Below are 18383 nucleotides of genomic sequence, written 5' to 3' on the forward strand. Positions count from 1 at the left end.
TTCCCAAAAATGCCTGTATTTCGTAGGGAAGAAAAAAAAAGAATCATCCACAGTTCTTTCATTTCAACAGAGATCTGCCAAGGGAACCTATTCTCTTCCCCTTAGCCAGGATATCTGCTCACCTCAGCATGTCCTCTACAAGGTTTTGGTAAAGCCATCATGGAGCTTTTGTTTGCAGAGCTTGCTGCACCACAGCAGAGGGGAAGGGAAAAGAACTGGAGGAAGACATCCCTGTTTTGCCAGATGAACAGTGTCTGCAGAGCACATCCCCAGCTAAGTCATTGACTCTTTTCCTCATCACTTTGGTTTTGTGATTGAGAGACAAAGAACAATGGGAGGAGAAGGAGACACAGAGGTTAGATGTAATTTTCCTGTCGTCTTTTATCAGCTTCTTCCTCAGCTTCTTCTCTCAGCTAGATTCCATACTTCTTTTAATGACCAACGTACTATGCTGCTTAGAGTTTCATCTCTGCAGTAAAAGACCCTAACAAGAAAAATGTTTTTTGCTATTTGTCACTTTCCAAAGATACCTCAAAATCTCATTCTAAGAGCCTGCACAGAACATAACATAAATGAGGTGGACATTAGGGCAGTTTATACTGTAACCAATTGTCCTTTCCCAAGAGATGCTAAATGCTATGTCTATAACTGGAATTTGATGTCATCCACATGAAGTGAAAAAAACCCAAACAACCAGCTCTGGACTTTTTGCTTACTTTAACATATCTATTTCAATAATTTATATTGTTTAAATGAAGCCATCACAGCTACAGGATAAAAGGAACAGCTCTCTAAGTTCAAAGGCTAAAAGGAAACAATGCATCAGGCACAAGCAGAGATGGTTTATGTGAGAAAAATAGTCATTGCCCAAGTGTGCATGATTGGAAGTGGGAAAGCCAAAGCTCAGCTGGATTTGAAACAAGATAGGGATATGACAGGCAGCAAGAAAGGCTTCAGTAAGTGTATCAGCAGAAAATAGGATCATAGAATCACTGAGGTTGGAAAAGACCTCCAAGATCATAGAATCAAACTGTTAACCCAGCACTACTAAGTCCACCACTAAACTATGTCCCTCATGGGATGTCTATATGTTCTTTGAACACTTTCAGGGACAGCGAATCCGCCACTTCCCTGGGTAGCCTGTTCTAATGCTTAACCACTTGCAGTGAAGGAATTGTTCATAATATTCACCCCAAACTTTCCCTGGTGCAACTTGAAGCTGTTTCCTCATATCCTGTTGCTATATTATGTCTATAATTATTTTGAATCTTTAAGAGTATAAATGGTACATTTAAAAAAAAAGAAAAGAAAAGAAAAAAGGCAAGATTTCTTTTATATTTGGGAAGCTGCTTTATTCTTTGCATAACTTTTTCCTCAACACTCTAAATTGCTTCTGTCATTTTGATAGGAATCATTCAGCATTGCAGTAGGAGGAAATAAAACTTGGCTGTATCAGTAGCACGATTTTCAGAGTGTGTCTTCCACTGCATATTTCCAAGAAAACAAAAACTAAACCTTCTTTCAAGGAAACAAGCACAGTTCTTTGAACAAGTACCTATTTTCTTCATACCTGAGTCAATATATACTATCATACATCTTGAAGTGCTTTCAAAAGAACTTTTAATGAGCCTGATGCAATTTGTCACAGTCAAGTCCTATAACTTGTTATTAAAAAAAAAAATCCTGTTGACTTCGTGTTGAGTCACTGCCATCTGAGGCCTTCGCTGCTGTGCCTGCTGAGCTTTTGAATAGACAGCTACTGGGTTTAAGAAATCTCCTTGGCTCCCTTGGACTTGATATTAATACTGGGAGGAAGAAAGAATGTTAAGGGTTATACTTCTTAAGAGGCTATTTTGTGGTTTCAGTTTGAAGTTTTCAGTTCCTTCACAAGCAAATTGCTTAGGTTTTCTTGTTTATTAAAAAGACAGGAGATTGAAGGTGAAGTCATTTCTGTATATTGCTTTCTGCTTTTCTTCTCCCCTGTACACATACTATGTTTTGAGTGAGCAGATTTGTAATAAATAAAGTGAAGGTTGGGTGAGCTGAGAAAGTAGAAACAAACCATAACCAAGCAGCTGGAATTCTTCTCCTGAATTTTCTGATTGTGTGAGGTTGAAGATCAGTTTCTAGAATGATAATATTTTCCTATCAGGGTTGTTATTTGGTTGGTTTCGGTGGGGGGTTTGTTTGTTTTGTTAGTTTTTGGGTGGGTTTTGTTTGTGTTTTTTTTCCCCCAGAGTGCATCAAGTTTATTTTTTGTTTCCTTGGAAATACACAGTGAAAGGTACATAGTGAAAAATAATGTCAAACTCCCATGTAACAAGTGATAAGAGGACACGAAATTGATTCAAGTTGCACCAGGGGAGGTTTAGGTTGAATATTAGAAGGAACTTCTTGACTGCAAGGGTTCTCAAAGCCTGGAACAGACTGTCCAGGGAGGTGGTTGATTCCCCATCCCTGGAGGTGTTTAAAAGAGGCAGAGATGTGCTGAGGGATGTGGTTTAGCACCAGCCTTGGTAGAGTTAGAGAATGGTTGGACTCAAAGATCTGAAGGATGTTTTCCAACAAAACTCATGCTATGATTTTATATCTTTACAGTTATTATTGAGCTGAAAATGGAAGAGAAGAGGTAAAAATGTGTTGATCAATACTAAAGTTTGTAGTGCTAGGACTGTAAAATTAATTACTGTGCTCTTTTTGCATAAGATTCTAATAAGCATAAGGATAGGCTTTCTATGAATTTAGGGACTTCTTATAGCTTTCCACAATTTAATATACTTAGTTTCATTGTTCAGATAATATAAATTTATGTAAATGTAAGAACAAAACTATGATTAATCAAGGAAAATCTAAGCTTTTTGAAGTATGAAAATGATTAAGATAACTCTTTAAACATTCAATTAATTATTGTTTTTTAGTTTTCCCATTATAGAACAAGAATGTTGGTCTTTAAATCCACCTGTCATATTTAATGGACATTCTTTATTTTGACGTATAGAAAACATCTATATGGTGAGGTACTGATAGTTAATATGCTTAAGGGAGTTTTGAAAGTCTGAATAATAAATTTAAGTTGGTCAAAACCACTAAGTTGCTGTTAACAGAAGTGTCAAACTTGACATTTAAGATACACTTTAGATCATTCTTCAAGTTTTAGATATTTATAGGCATTTTTTGCCAGCATAGTTCCAACAAAGTCTTTGCAACCAAGAGATAATCTTCATTTCTTGTAAATCTCCAGGGCAGGTTGATACTCTGCTTAGGTTTGATACAGGATAGTAGAAGCTCAGTGAGAAAACATGGAATGCTGGAGAAAATACAGTGAACAGCATGAAACCAGGGGTAGTTTAAGGTACATAATTCCATTCCAAACAGGTACAGTTAGCCACGATGGGAGGTATTGTGTTATTAGCCACTCAATGTTAGATGTTTTCTTATTGGTACCTTTGTTGTCTTATTGGTTTCTTTGTTGAAAGAAACAATAACTGTTGATTAAAATAGAAACCCATTGGTGGAAGTAAATGATGTGAATCTGAACCTACATTGGTCCAGCAACTTCTATGCTACTCTTTTCAATTGAAGTAAATTCATCTTAGTGATATTGTAGCCAGAAATTTGTGGTACCTAAAAATACAAAATAAGTTTATGTAGGAGCAGCAAATAAGATCAAACAATTAATGCCGACAGTGTAGATGCCACAGTATACATCTCTTCAAGGCAGTAAATAGTGATTGAGTAGCTTATGCTGCTTAAATCTTCCTAGGTGTAATTATCTCCAGCAGTCCCTAGACATGTTTTATCTTCCTGCTGAATTTTTGCAAGAAGTGAAGTAGCATTAGCTACATTTATTCTCTTTGTTACAAAATAGGAAGACTATGAGTGGTATGTATTATATGAGTAGTGTAATGTACAGATCTGCAGCAATTTCACCATTATGTGGCTTTCTGACTCTTCTATCATATCCAATACCGTAAGAGAGAAATTGCAGTAAAGTATTATCTTGACTCAAATTAGCCAAGACTCGTAATAAATGATCATTCTTAATGCTTTTCTCCATCTCAGAAAGGGGTGAAGGAAAGTTGCTGCTATTGCTTCTGTTTCTAGTTATTTGAAGGAGAATTTTTTGTAAATGGGAAGATCAGGACATCTTTGGAGTTCATTTCAAAAGAGTTATTGATTTTTTGTTTCAGCTTTTCAGCCATGTATGCAGCATATTTTATTTTCTTTTTCAATCGGGAACCCACTTATAAAGATAGTAAACCCTTCCTTTAAAAACAGCAGAAGACATTGCCATGGTTTTAACTTAGTCAGATGATACCCTAAATATTTTATAAATTTGTTTACATATTCCTCTGCCAGGAAATAGAATTACCTTTGTATTAACGACCACCAGAGGATAAAAGTGCACTTAAATGCTTCATAATAAGTGAACTACGTTCCATTTCATTATGTTATTTCTAGAACAATCTCAGTGTCATGATTTAGAATCATAGAATCATTGAATTGTTTCAACTGGAAAAGACCTTTGAGATCACCAAGTCCAACTATTCCCTAGCTCTACCAAGGCTGATGCTAAACCATGTCCCTCAGCGCTACATCTCTGCCTCACTGAGAAACCTCCAGGGATGGGAATTCAACCACATCACCTGGGAAGCCTGTTCCAGTCTTTGAGAACTTTCAGTCAAGAAGTTTCTTCTAATATCCAACCTAAACCTCTCCTGGTGCAACTTGAATCCATTTCCTCTCATCGGTTGATACTAGGAGCAGCGACCAACCCCCAGCTGGCTCCAACCTCCTTTCAGGATGTTGTAGAGAACTAGTAGGTCTCCCCTCTTCTCCAAACTAAACAAACCCAATTCCCTCAGCCACTCCTCACCAGACCTGTTCTCCAGACCCTTTATCAGCTTTCATTGCCCTTCTATGGACATGCTCCAGTGCTTCAACGCCTTTCTTGTAGTGAGGGCCCCAAAACCCAGTACTCAAGGTGCAGCCTCACCAGGGGTGAGTAGAGGAGGACAATCACTTCCCTGGTCCTGCTGGTAACACTATTGCTGATGCAGGCCAGGATGCTCTTGGCCTTCTTGGCCACTCGGGCACATGCTTTCTCATATTCATCTGGATGTCCATCAACCCCCACAGGTCTTTCTCTCCTAGGCAGCTTTCCAGCCATTTTGCCCCAAGCCTGGAGCATTCATGGGGTTATTGTGACCCAAGTGCTAGACCCAAAACTTGGCCTTGTTGTGTCATACAGTTGACCTTGGCTCATTGATCCTTCCTGTTCAGATCCCTCTGTAGACCCCCTTCCTACCGTCAAGCAGACCAACACTCCTTTCCAGCTTAAGTTATTTCAGCTCTCTTTGGATCTCTAACAGTTTCTAGGTAGAACATTAAAATGTAGACAAAATTTTCTCTTCTGTTTTAAAGTAGATGTTTGTCTTTCTATTACACTTTTCCTGAGGACTCTTCATTTTTATTTAAATAGATTACTATTCTCAAACTTCTTTGAAGTAGGCAGGAATTGGCAGTGTTTAACAACTGGTAAAATCAAGTGGTTTCTGAAGCAGGAGCATGAAAATAAAAGGAACCTCTAGCCACTTTAAAAAGTGGACTTTCCTCGGTGGAGCACTTATTCATACACTTGTTCTATCAAGCAGATCTGCTGCTTCTGTTTCAGCATAAATTAAGTTGCTTTCATAACATGAATTACCAACCGTTTACATAAGTTCTTGTCAAAATAAGGACTAAGTAATACATTTATTTTCTTGCAAATAAAATAACTCCCAGGAGTATCCAGTTTTGCTATTATTTTTGTGAAAAGAATCATACATTTCCTTTATCAGTTAATGTCTGATGCAAGCATAAAAAATATTTAATTCAATTTATTGTAATTCTTGTATGATCCCATGAATACTGACACTTTAAACCAAACAATACTTGTAACTGAGCCACATAGCATGCGAGGGAAATAAAACAACAAGTCAAAAGATGAAAAATTATTGTCCAATGAGTGGACAATCACTGTTGTGATTTGGACAAGTTTCAATTTTAACATTCAAGTGTACTTGTAAGACAATTTTCTTTTTTTTTTTCCCCTTCATACTTCTCCTTTTAAGATGCTACCTTACCCCGACAGTAATATTTAATCTCTTCTTCTCAACAGACAATAGTATTTTATATCAGCCCTCACATAACTTGGCTAATATTTAGAAGAGCTTCTGGGAGAACCAACCGTAAAGGGGGAGAACGCGTTGTATTTCACCAAGTTATGGAGCTGGAAGAGACAGAATCTCATAGAATGGTTTGGGTGGGAAGGGACCTTAAAGATCATCTAGTTCCAACTCCCCTGCCATGGGCACAGACACCTTCCACTAGACCAGGTTTCTCAAGGCCTCATCCAACCTGGCCTTGAACACCTCCAAGGAGAGGGCATCCACAACCTCCCTGGGCAACCTGTTCCAGTGTCTCACCGACCTCACTATAAAGAATTTCTTCCTAATATCCACTCTAAATCTCCCCTCTTCCAGCTTCAATCCATTCCCCCTCATCCTACGATTCTATGATTTTTCAGACATTCTATGTTCTTTACAAAGAAGCTGTTGTTGGCTGTTCTCCTTTCCTTCCCTCTCATCTTAAACAGATTCTGTCTAAATTATTTTCTTGAAGCTTTTTCAAAGGAGTTCATTGTTTAAGATTTATAAGTAGTGAAAGAGGCTCTCCAGTGTCTTATGAAGGACATTTTTCTCAAGGTAAATTGACACACTCACTTCTGAAGGGCATTCAGTTAAACAATTGCATACAAACATACTCTTTCTCCCTGCCTCTTAGCCTGAGTTGAGACACTAATTCATTCTCATCTCCTATAAACTACCTTCAGAAAGACAGGCAAATCAGTATATTTGGAGCAAAACCAAAAATACTACATAATGTCCTCAGAGTTCTCACAAGAGGGCCAGGACTTAGATTTTAGGGCTACTTTTAAGTTTTCTGAAGGTTTCCAGTACAAAAGTGCACACTGCCCAGGAGGCCTAGTTCTAGAAAAATCTGAACTGGAAAATCACTTTATGGAACACATGGAATATGTCTCAGAAAAAGCTGAGAAATGGGAATGTGGTTCCTTAAATATAGCAAGAAGATTAATGTTTTTCCTGTTCCATTATCTTTGTATGAAGAGGGGAAAATTGAGAAACAGCCATAGAGGGCTGGAGGAAGAAAAGGATATCAGAAGATTTCCATCCCATAGACAAAAAGATAATGAAAGAATGATCAGCTGTACCGTGTAAATTATTGCAGGTCATTGCTAATGGCTTATATCAATATTATTGCAATATCATCTGATAACTATACCATATTTCCCACCTTGCCTTTCTCTTCCACTGTCTAGGAACATGCCTTCTTGTTAAGCAATACTGGTTTGAGCAATAGTATATGAACTTAATAGTGCTCTTTATTCTACTGCTCTACAGGATTGCCTGTGCAGATGAACGACTCGGATCACTCGCTGTTTCAGCATTCATTTCAAGGATGCATGCAGTTTATTCACGTGGATGATCAGCTGGTGGATTTACATGCAGTGGAGCAAGGCCAGCTGGGAAGCTTTGCCAATGTCACCATTGACATGTGTGCCATTATCGACAGGTAAGTTGTGGAGTCATCCCTGACATTCTAATGCCCTGATACGTGTCCTGCGTATTCTGAAAATACACAGCAATACAGAGAAGGTGGTTCTGACACTGCCTGTGATCATGTCAAGGCAGCCCTACCTTGGCTTGGATGATGCGTCTTGGTGAAAACTACACTTAAGTGATGGAGATGATGACTTTATGTTGTAGATTGTGCAGGGTGCAGTGGAAAATGTATCTCAAATCTCCCTACCCTCAGGCAGAGGAGGAGGTGAAAAACTCCTGTAAGTCAGATTCAGCCCACAGGTGAATAATATGGCTGTCCTGGACAGAGGGAGCTCTCCTGAGAAGTCACGTATTTTGTATGTCTCTTTGGCAACCACTATGGAGATCTTTTTGTGACTAGAAATTGTTCTTCCTGGCTTCAGTGCCTGATGGCTTCACTGAATTCCTCAGAGAACTGAAATAGATCCACACATTTGCAGAACTGTCCATGTGTTAGTGTTGTTTTTTTTCCCAAACTGAGAAGAGTAAAAGTTATGGCAGGCTTTTGCCTTAAGCCATAACTTCTTCAGCCACTTAGGGTGTTAATTGCTGTTGTTCCTAATTAATAGTTTCTTCTTTGTTGGCAAAAAAATAGCAAATACTAAGAAAGACAGGAAAAGAGCAAGGAGCCCAAATGCTGAATGGAGGCAGGTTGGCTTATCGTGGAAAATTAGCTCCATATTAAATGCATTGCAGGTCTGCTGGAAAGCTGAAAATGGCTTTTTTAGAGGTCTGCTTGAAAGGAAGTAAAGATTACAAGATCATGCAACCCTAGAGTAATTCAAGTGACAAGCAATAACTGAAGTTCTTGTAGTCTAGGCTCTGATCAATACAGGGCCAAAGCTGCATCAGGTTGCTTAAGGCCTCATCCACCTGAGTTTTGAGTGTCTCCAAGGATGGAGATTCCAGAGACTGATTGGATTGCATCAGCAAAGATCTGCATAGCTGTGTTAAAGAAATGCGTGTGCTTTTTATTTCCTCCTGTAATCAAGAGAACCTCAAAGTGATAAATGATACTGTGAAAAAAATGAAATATGGCATACCGCTTGGGTCTCACAGAATGCTTTCTCTTCCTGAAATGTAGACATCAGTTTGCACTAAACAAGTAGTGATGGGTTGATCATGGCCAGCAGCCAAACACCCATTAGCTTTTTCTCAAACACCCATCTTAGCTTTTCCTCACTCCCTGCTCTTGGGAGATGGGGAGAAAAATAGAAGGAAGGCTAAAAGGCTTGTGGATTAAGATGACATTTTAATAAGAATGGCAGTGTAGTAAATTAAAAAAAAAAAAAACCAAAGCAAAAAGAGGAACTCATTCACTACTTTTCATCAGCAGGCAGATGTCCAGCTTCTTCCTGGGAAGCAGGGCCTCAGCTCGTTTAATGTCTGTTACAGGAAGAGAACCTCCATAATCCTAAACATCAACCCCTTCCTCCTTCATGCCCTGAGGTTCTTTTAGGCTTGTTTTGCAGGGTTTTTTAAGGATTGAGATATAATCTAGATTGGTTTTCCACTATCAGTTTTATTTCTGTTTAGTTCATGATTTAAAACAAACCCTTTGACAAGCAGCAGCAGCACCAAGTTTTGGATCTGACTGGATTTTCATGGCTGTCTTATTAACATCTGCAAATAAGAGTTTCCAAGCACTTCTGGGGCAGTATGCTAGCATATGTAACAGTTTCTATGTGCTGTGTCTGAGCTTCATTTCATTTCCTTGGAAAGGTTAAGATACTGATGTCTGTGATGCTGGCATCCTTCTGCCTTTTTTAACTTGCTTGACTCTGAATAACAAAGGCTTTGGTCATCATCAAGATGGAAATTGCTTTCACAGCCACACTTCAATGAAGACCCCCATTGGGCAAAAAGATGAGATGTCACGTTGAATTGTTCTTACTGCACACTTCAGCCATTTGGTTGGGGGGGGGGGGTGGGGAAATGTGAAGCTGTAAACAGTGACATTTGTCATCGTTAGCCAGAGTGGATAGGAAGGAAGGGAAAGTTAGAATATGACAAAGGGTACTGAGTGTGGTGAATTCAGAGACATTCAGAGAGGCCAGTAGAGGCTACAAAGTTGCTGAGGGCACTGAAGCATCTCTGTGAGGGGGAGAAGCTGAGAGACCTGAGGCTAAACAGTCTAGAGAAGAGCAGCTTGGGAGGGGATCTTCTCAATGCTCTGCAGGAGCTAAAGGGTGGAGGGTGAGAGGATGGGGCCAGACTCTTTTCAGTGGTGCCCAGTGATAGGACAACAGGCAGAAGGCAGAAACTGGAACCCAGGAAGTTCTGTCTGAACAGAGGGAAGAACTTCTTTGTTGTGAGGATGCTGGAGCCCTGGAGCAGGCTGCCCACAGAGGCTGTGGACTCTCCTTTTCTGGAGAGATTCCAACCCAACCTGGGCATTGTGATCCTGGGAAACCTGCTGTGGGTGACCCTGCTTTAGCAGAGGTGTTCGATTGGATGATCTCCAGAGGTCCCTTCCAGCCCTCACTGTTCTGTGATTCTGCATCTCATGTTGCACTTGCCTGTAACAAGCTGGACACCTGAAAGAGTTTCTGCAATTTAGTTCTTGTATGTTTTTTAAGATGATGGAAGAATAATCACTTCAGAGTGTTATACTTTAGAGATACAAGCGTTGAACTAGTGTCTTTTATTTTTAGTCTTACCCTACTCACCTGAGCATTTTGCTGTTGCAGAGCCTACAAGCTGTTATCTTACTAAAAGGGGACACAAAGCTAAGGAACATTCATTTTTTTATCAGTGGCCAGATGTTATAAATGCATATAATGTCCTGCAGGTATATATATAGTAATTGCAGGCAGTTAAAATGCTACCGAGCAAAAATAACCTTCCCTGTTTCTGTATCTTAATTAAAGAAAATTCTATTAGCAATGGAAATTGCATTGTTGTCACATAATCAACACACTGTACTGCTTGTGACAGCACAGGTCCCTGTATACCTCCTTTACTTATCATTAACAAACTCACTTGTTGTTGCAGTCCAGATGGTGCAGTTGTACTTTAGGCTTTTAGCACAGGACATTGAACAGGAATTATTACTCACAACTAATTCCTCCCAGCAGTCTCAGACAATTCTTGCCTGACTTTGCCTGGCCTAGAATTTATGGGTTTTAATCACAAAACAATGAGGAGATACTAAAATGCAATTTCAAAATACAGTACCCAATCTGTCGTTGTAGATTATGCAGAACATATGCCAATTTTACTGAAAACCTCTGAGTGCCATCAGAAGTGACGTGGCAGAAATGGAGGGAAAAAATGAGGAATTTTTTTGTAGCTGCTTCTAGCATTTTATCAAATCATAGAATCATTTTGGTTGGAATTGATGATCATCAAGACCAGCCATTACCTAATTTACCAAGTCTGGTACTAAACCATTGCAGCTGGTAGCAGTGTGCAGACTGGAAGCAAAACCTGCCTTACACTTCATTTTTTTGACCAAGATAAATTCACACAAAAAAGGAAGTAAAACAGGACTGTAAAGAGCTGAAACCATACCATGACTTTACTCTGCAGATGTTCCTGGCCATCTGCCTGGGAATCATCTCTTACATATGTCTTCTGCCTCTCTTCTCTCCCTTTCCCCACTTCTCTTTGGAACCATACAAACTTGTTATGTGGAAAGGGAGAAGAAAACTACCTTCAAGTGCTTTTCAAGTGCATTTACTTCATAATCCACCTCAGTCCAGAATAGTGACTTTGTAGACAGAGATTATAGCTCAAGTGACAGCCACAGTGCTTTTAATACTGTGGCATGTGTCCCCTGAGTACTAGAGCGTGACAGCTGCCATATTACTTAACACAGATCAATAGACAGTTGGAAGGTTGTAAGTCTACAGAGCTGACCACAAAACAGGAATGGTTTAATTATCTTTCATAGTTTATCTTAGGTTTCTGCAAGCTTTTTTTACTGTGAAAAAAATCTCATTTAGTTCACATTAAAACAAACAAACAAACAACAACAACAAAAGAGATAAAAAGAAGAAGGGAATGCTGTAAAAATAGGGAAAAGGAGACAACAGAAACCCCAACAAATAGAATGAACTGGGTTTCCCATTTATACACAAACTTTCTCCCTTGCACACAGCTGGAGAATTTTGAATAACTTGAAAAAGTTGCCAGAGAGTGTGTCCAATGAGAACTAAAATATATGTTGCTTCAGAGATAAGATGCTGGTATAATAATAGTTGCTTAGCTGAAGATGTCTGTGCAGCACTTCAGTATCCCTGAGAAACTGACTGCATCTTCCAGCTGTTGTTAGTTAGAAGAGAGCTCCCTGCAGAGAGCAACCCAATTGAGGATATTTTAAACAACCTTTTGGCCTGCAGGCTAGTCAAGTGAATTGTTATAAGCTGGTTTTATCACTTCAAATCAACCTTACTTAGGGATTTCATGTGTCTTGGTGATGATAATAGCATGTACTTTATAATACACTTTCCTCCAAAAAAGTATTTTTCACTTGATTCTTCTTTATCTACTGTCACTCTCCTCCTTTCTGATCTTGCAAGGGGAGCATAATCTTATGTCAGTTGGAGCTGTGCCATGTCCTTGAGTTGTGCTGTAAAGGAAAATCAAGTTCTTTTCAACGTAGCAACAGTTTTTATAATAAAAAAATGCCCATACTAGGTCATTCTAACACAATTTAATGTGAGCTGCATATGGAAATAATATGTGATAGTTGTTATGATTCATTTAGAATTTGTTGCAAACAGGTAATTAATCAAGTGAAGTCTGAAATGGCCAAAGAGAAAGGGCACAGGTTCTTTCTAAATAGTGGGCTCATTTTAAGGAATGCTTATTGCATTAATTGAATCAATAATGCTAGGAAATACCTCAAGGGGCAAAAAACAGTAGTCTTCCCATTCCGCCCTCCCCCCCGGAAGATTGGGATTCATTGCCATTTCATCCTGTCTGAAGACAGATCAGTGGAATACATTGAAGTATCACTAACTTACATGCTAAAAATTGTTAACTTACAGAATTTGAAATAGAGGTATGTGCAGGGAACTAATATGTGAAGTAACTGTGAGTCTTCTTCCACAAAAAGGGTGTGAGAAAGAAGATACTTTCTTTTCTGGGGAGGTTTAGGCTGGAGGTGAGGAGAAAGTTCTTCACAGAGAGAGTGGTTGGCCATTGGAATGTGCTGCCCAGGGAGGTGGTGGAGTCACCATCCCTGGGGGTGTTCAAGAGGGGATTGGACGTGGCACTTGGTGCCATGGTTTAGATAGTCATGAGGTTTAGGGTGACAGGTTGGACTCAATGATCTTTGAGGTCTCTTCCAGCCTTCTTGATTCTATGATTCTATGATTCTATGACTGTAATCCCCTGGATGATGGAGCTCAGAAACTTCAAAAAGATAAAGTGATGCTGATTAGATCAGGGAAGCTTCCGCTAAAAAAACCCCAAACCACAAAACCCCAGCACCCAGGGATGTAGAGGAGTGCCTGGACAGAAGGCAGAAAACGTGTGAGGTTCCCTCTGGAGAACAGTATGACTAATGACCCGGACTGTTAAATGACTTAGAAGTGTAATCAGTAGCTGTCTGTGCAAGTTAGAATAGTTTGAAATGCAGATGGTTTGAACACTGCTTTAGCATTATGCCCTTGCCATGTTTGGTGGCTTTTTCTTTAGTGGCTTATGTTACACAGGTCACTATATAATCAACAGGGTTCTTGTGAGACCCTTTCAAGTAACTGGGAGTCCTGGTGGACAGCAAGATCACCATGAATCATCAGTGTGCCCTCCTGGCCCAGAAGGCCAATGGTCTTTTGGGGTGCAGTGAGACGAGTGTAGCCAGCAGGTCGAGGGAGTTTCTTCTGCTCCTCTACTCTGACGTGGTGGGACCACATCTAGAGTATTGTTGCTGGGTTTCCCAGTTCAAGAGAGACAGAGAACTACTGGAGAGAGTCCAGAAGAGTCTACAAAGATGCTGAGGGGTCTGGAGCATATCTCTTAAAAGGAGAGACCAACAGACCTGGGGCTTTTTAGCCTGGAGACCAGAAGCCTGAGAGGGGATCTTCTCAATGCTCAGCAGGAGCTAAAAGGTGGGGGACTGGAGGATGGGGCCAGACTCTTTTCAGTGGTGCCCAGTGACAGGACAAGGGCCAATGGGTGCAAACTGAAACCCAGGAGGTTCCATCTGAACAGGGGGAGGAAATTCTTTGCTGTGAGGGCGCCAGAGCCTGGAGAAGCCTGCCCGGAGAGGTCGCGGAGTCTCCTTCTCTGGAGAGATTCTAAACCCACCTGGACACTGTGATCCTGGGCAACATACACTGCTGTCGCAGGGGTGTTGGACTGGATGATTCCCAGAGGTCCCTTCCAACCTCCACCAGGCTGGGATTCAGGACCTGTGTGGTCTATATATCATCTTGTAGCTGGGAGCCTGAACATTTTGAAATTTCCAACCTCGTCAGTGACTTTGCCTTGTGTTTAACCCTAGATAAACTGCAGAGAAAGGAAAAATGTCTTCTTTCATTATTAAATATGAATCCATCTTTCCATCATAAAAAGTCTGCTACTGAGCTGATTTCCTAGGGCACGGGGATGATTTGTCCCTGATTAATTTTTTTTCAAACCAAAGGTAAGACAGCGAACAGTGAGGCCAGTTTCTGTGGAGGGGGAGTGCATAGAGCAACCTGGTGGCTGATAAAGGTAGTCTGTGGGCTACAGGGCTGGTTTGTGCCATCATTTGAGAGACTTGATGGAGTTAAATAATAGTTGGACTCAATGATCTTAAAGACCTTTTCTAACCAAAATGGTTCTATGGTCCTGTATTCCCATTCTGTGATTATCCTAGGAACTATAATCCCTAAGCTGACACAGGAGAGTGTCCAGTTGGTTCAGAGGTGTTTGTGACTGAGTGCTGAGTGCTAACCGACTTTCCTTTCTTCCTAATGATTCCTGTCCCAGTCATCCCTAGGTGTGGTTGGCAAGACTGTGCTTTTTAACCCTTGCAGCTTCAAATCTGATGCGCTGCTTCAGCCAGTGTGGTTGTGAAGTCGGTGGATTTTCCAAGCACATGCTGGGAGCTCCACATCACGTGTTTTTATGTAACCAGCAGATGGAAGTGGCTTACTGTTGAAGAGCCACACACCTGCTTTCACTGATCTATTAAGATTAATAAGGCAAAGATTTGAAGATAAGTTGATCAACAATGGCAAAGTTTTAAAAATCTAATCTAAATACATTGAAGTACCTCTGTTTTGTTTTTTTTTTCTGTCTGCCTCCCCATCACTGAAAAAAGAACTGTGTAATCAAATAGAGTAGTCTGTCATTTTTGAAAGTCATGACCAAAATCTTTCTCTGGAAATTAATTTCTTGTGTTCTTTTAAGTGCATTAGTTTACTCAGGAGACATGCTTGAATGTGCAGTTTGTATTACATTTGTGCTTAGTTTTTATTTTATTCTTATTCTCCTGTGGGGAAGATGTAAGCACTGAACAAATATCCACAAAACTGTCTCCTGGACACTGAATTTATATTCACACAAGTCTAGATACTAAATACTGACCTGATCCCATAAGACCACTGTTAAAACAGTAACTCCCTGGTTACTCAGATGAGTTTTGAAGCCAAACACTTTGATGGTTCAAGTTGTTCAGCACTTATTGCTTCTCACCAGCTCATAACAGAAAAATATGTTGTGGGTTTTTTTCCCCCTCTTCTGAATGGTGCTGTTCTTCTTAGTGAAAATATCACAATATGATCCTTCTCACAAAGAAACAGGAATGAATTGTCATCTCAACTTTAGGTTGCTACCATTTTAATTAATGCATAAAATCATTATGTTGTTTCAAGAACTGTTTGTGTTACTACTATTGCTATTAGCCCTCAAATACAGCTAAAATTGTACCACCCTCTCACTTGATTGTATGTTTATTAATCATAGAATGGTCTGGATTGGAGGGGACCTCTAAAGATCTTCTAGTTCAACCCCCTCTGCAGTGAGCAGAGATATCCTCAACAAGATCAGGTTGCCTGGAGCCCTGTGAAGCCTCACCTTGAATATCTCCAGGGATGGGGCCTCACAGTCACGAGGGAGGTAATTGAATTCTGTGTACCATGAGTAGGTAGGCTTGAACATTGAAGAGTAAGACTTACCACAGCCAAAATAGCAAGCCAAAGTATTCAGAATTTCTGTTGTAGGCAGAAATTTATGGCCTAGAAATATCTCAAATGAGGGAGAACTTAATATGCAGTCCCTGCTTCCGATAACAGAATGCATAAATAACGTTGTACTTAAGCACATGATGTAATTAGCTGGTGGACCCAGCAGGGTTTGACAGCAGGCTATGTCAAGAGAGGCTCAGTTTGAGGATTGCTTATGTAAACTTGAGGTGGTGAAGCAGCCAGATGATATTTTTCTGCATAATTTTCTCTGTAGGCATATGAAGTGTTTTGGAATCACATGGTGGTTGACCAAGATGACACATAAACTTTGAGGCTGAACAAGGATTAGAACTCTCTAGTTCCAAATCGAACTGATTTTCCAGTAAAGTCAACCTTCCCTTCTCCTTTACATTGAATAGATTTCAAGTTATTGCTCAAAATGTTGATGATGATAATTATGCACTTTAGGATTTGTGAGTCTGCAGATTTCTGTTGTGCATCAAATTAAAGGCAGGTGGCAATTCTTGATGAGAAATTGAGTTAAACCTAACCAGATTTCTTCTGATAAATTGAAAATAATAAAATTCCTTGGAGGAGTGTGTGTCAGATGCTACTTGCTTAATCCTTGATGTCTTTCTGGAAGGGTAGTTTAAATTAACTGAGTAATACAATCCTGTAGGTTTCAGTAAACAGTAAATTTCATTCATTCCCTGTAAATGTCACCCACAGATGAGATTATTTTAGGTGTTGTTGGAGAGGAAGGTACAGAAAGGAAACAAATTTTGATTAGAGATCTAGATTAGGGGAGATATGAATAGAATTGGATTTCCCCAGAAGCAAAATATTTAATCTATGCAGTAAATGTGTTGTATTTTTCCTTGCAAAATGTATATAAAAAATGCAGTAAATATAAAGAGGGCTCTCAGCTGGGAGATCCCAAAAGAAAGTAGTTTAAAAATGCTTTTTACAAGACTTGCTAATTCAGAGGAATGCTTAGTGGAACAATCCCTCCAGTATTAGTGTAGAATAAATGTATTTGTTATTTGCTATTTCTAAGACTTTTTAGGCTGTGAAGTATAACTACTTTTGTTACTAACCTAATGAATTGTCCTCTCAGGAGAATGTACAAGCTCTACAGAAGTATGTTACTGGTCAGCTTCTGCCCACGGGGTGCAAGATGGACTTTGTTGAATGTTGGTACCCTACACAAACTGCCTATGAAATTTTACTCTGTTTGGTTGATCTGTTGATAAAACCTGTATGGTTGTGAACCAGCCAAAGCAGAGAAAACCCAAGGAAACCTATGTAGATAGTTTGCTGTCACGTTTAGGACCAGGGAGAGAGGCAGGCTATGATGCTGTCTCCTTTCTGGTTCCCAGGGCAAATATATACATATTCACAGATTCACAGATTGCATTGGGTTGGAAGGGACTCTCAAAGGCCATCTTGTCCAAGCCCCTGCAGTGAACAGCGATACCTACAACTAGATCAGGCTGCCCAGGGCCACACTGAGTCTGATTTTGAATGTCTTCAGGGATGGGGCCTCAACTACATCCCTGGCCACCCTGTTCCAGTATTTTACCCCTTTCTTAGTAAAGAACTTCCTCTTTAGGCCAACCTAAATCTGCCCTGCTCCAGTTTCAAACCATTGCCCATAAATGATGTCTATGAATTTCACATTAGCAATAATTTTGGTGTTTCAATCAGTAGAAGAATCAATCAATTTTGGCATTCCTGTTTTAGAAACAATGCTGGTGAATAAGAAATTCAGTGTTCCAGTGCCAATTAAATGCAACATTTTTCCACTGTGGGGAAGAAAAGGAGAGATTTCATACTCATAGTATAAGTGAGTGCCTAGACATGAAAAACAAAAGGAGACATTTTCTCTGAAGTACTATAGACTTCAGACATAGAGAGATATTTTTTTGTGCCTTGAAAAAAAACCCTGGTTCTTATTTCTTGGAAAGAAGATGGTTGCTTATACATTTGTTGCATTAATCTGTTGCCATGCACTCAGCCAATAACATCTCTATTTTTTTGTCCTTGTGATATGTTTCATTGTCAAGACAGACTTGTTAGAAGGCAGCAGTTAATTTGACCTCACCTTTTTACTTTGTCACCTAATAGTTGCTCTATCAGTCAGAACTGATTAAATCTAGATGAAAGAGCATAACCATTTTCACTGGTCCTTCTTATCATTTTTCATGTCACAGCATTGTGATTGTTGTGATTAATCTGCATGATTAATCCATACAGATTTCTTATAATGATTTAGGAGCTGTTGTAGATCATTGTTCAAAGACTGATTCAAAACAACTTGGTAGATGGATTTATTTGGATTTATATCAGTCCAGCCTTATTCTCTTACAGATTACATAGCAGTCATTTCTAAGGCAACACTGTGGAGTGCTCTTGAGAAATATTGACTCAATGTGATGGATAGATTGCCTACTACTTGCTAGGATTGCAGGGAAAATGGGTTTGGTTGTTTTTGGTTTTTTTGATGACGAACAGAACTAGTGCATTATATGAACCATAATGTATTTTGGGTTTCAAAATTTAAATTCTTAAACAGCTTCCTGTTGCATTACGAGGG

At 39.6% G+C, this 18383-nt stretch overlaps 1 protein-coding gene across 1 annotated transcript in view; it reads left to right on the top strand.

Annotated features, from left to right (window-relative positions):
- CNTNAP2 (contactin associated protein 2) overlaps positions 1-18383 on the top strand; it is a 664834-nt gene that overhangs the window by 292479 nt on the left and 353972 nt on the right. The window contains exon 10 of the mRNA XM_054385136.1: positions 7464-7635. Coding sequence (XP_054241111.1) covers positions 7464-7635 — 172 coding nt within the window. The remainder of the gene's footprint in view (positions 1-7463; positions 7636-18383) is intronic.

Source organism: Indicator indicator, chromosome 11 (genome assembly GCF_027791375.1).
Source record: "Indicator indicator isolate 239-I01 chromosome 11, UM_Iind_1.1, whole genome shotgun sequence".
NCBI lineage: Eukaryota > Metazoa > Chordata > Aves > Piciformes > Indicatoridae > Indicator > Indicator indicator.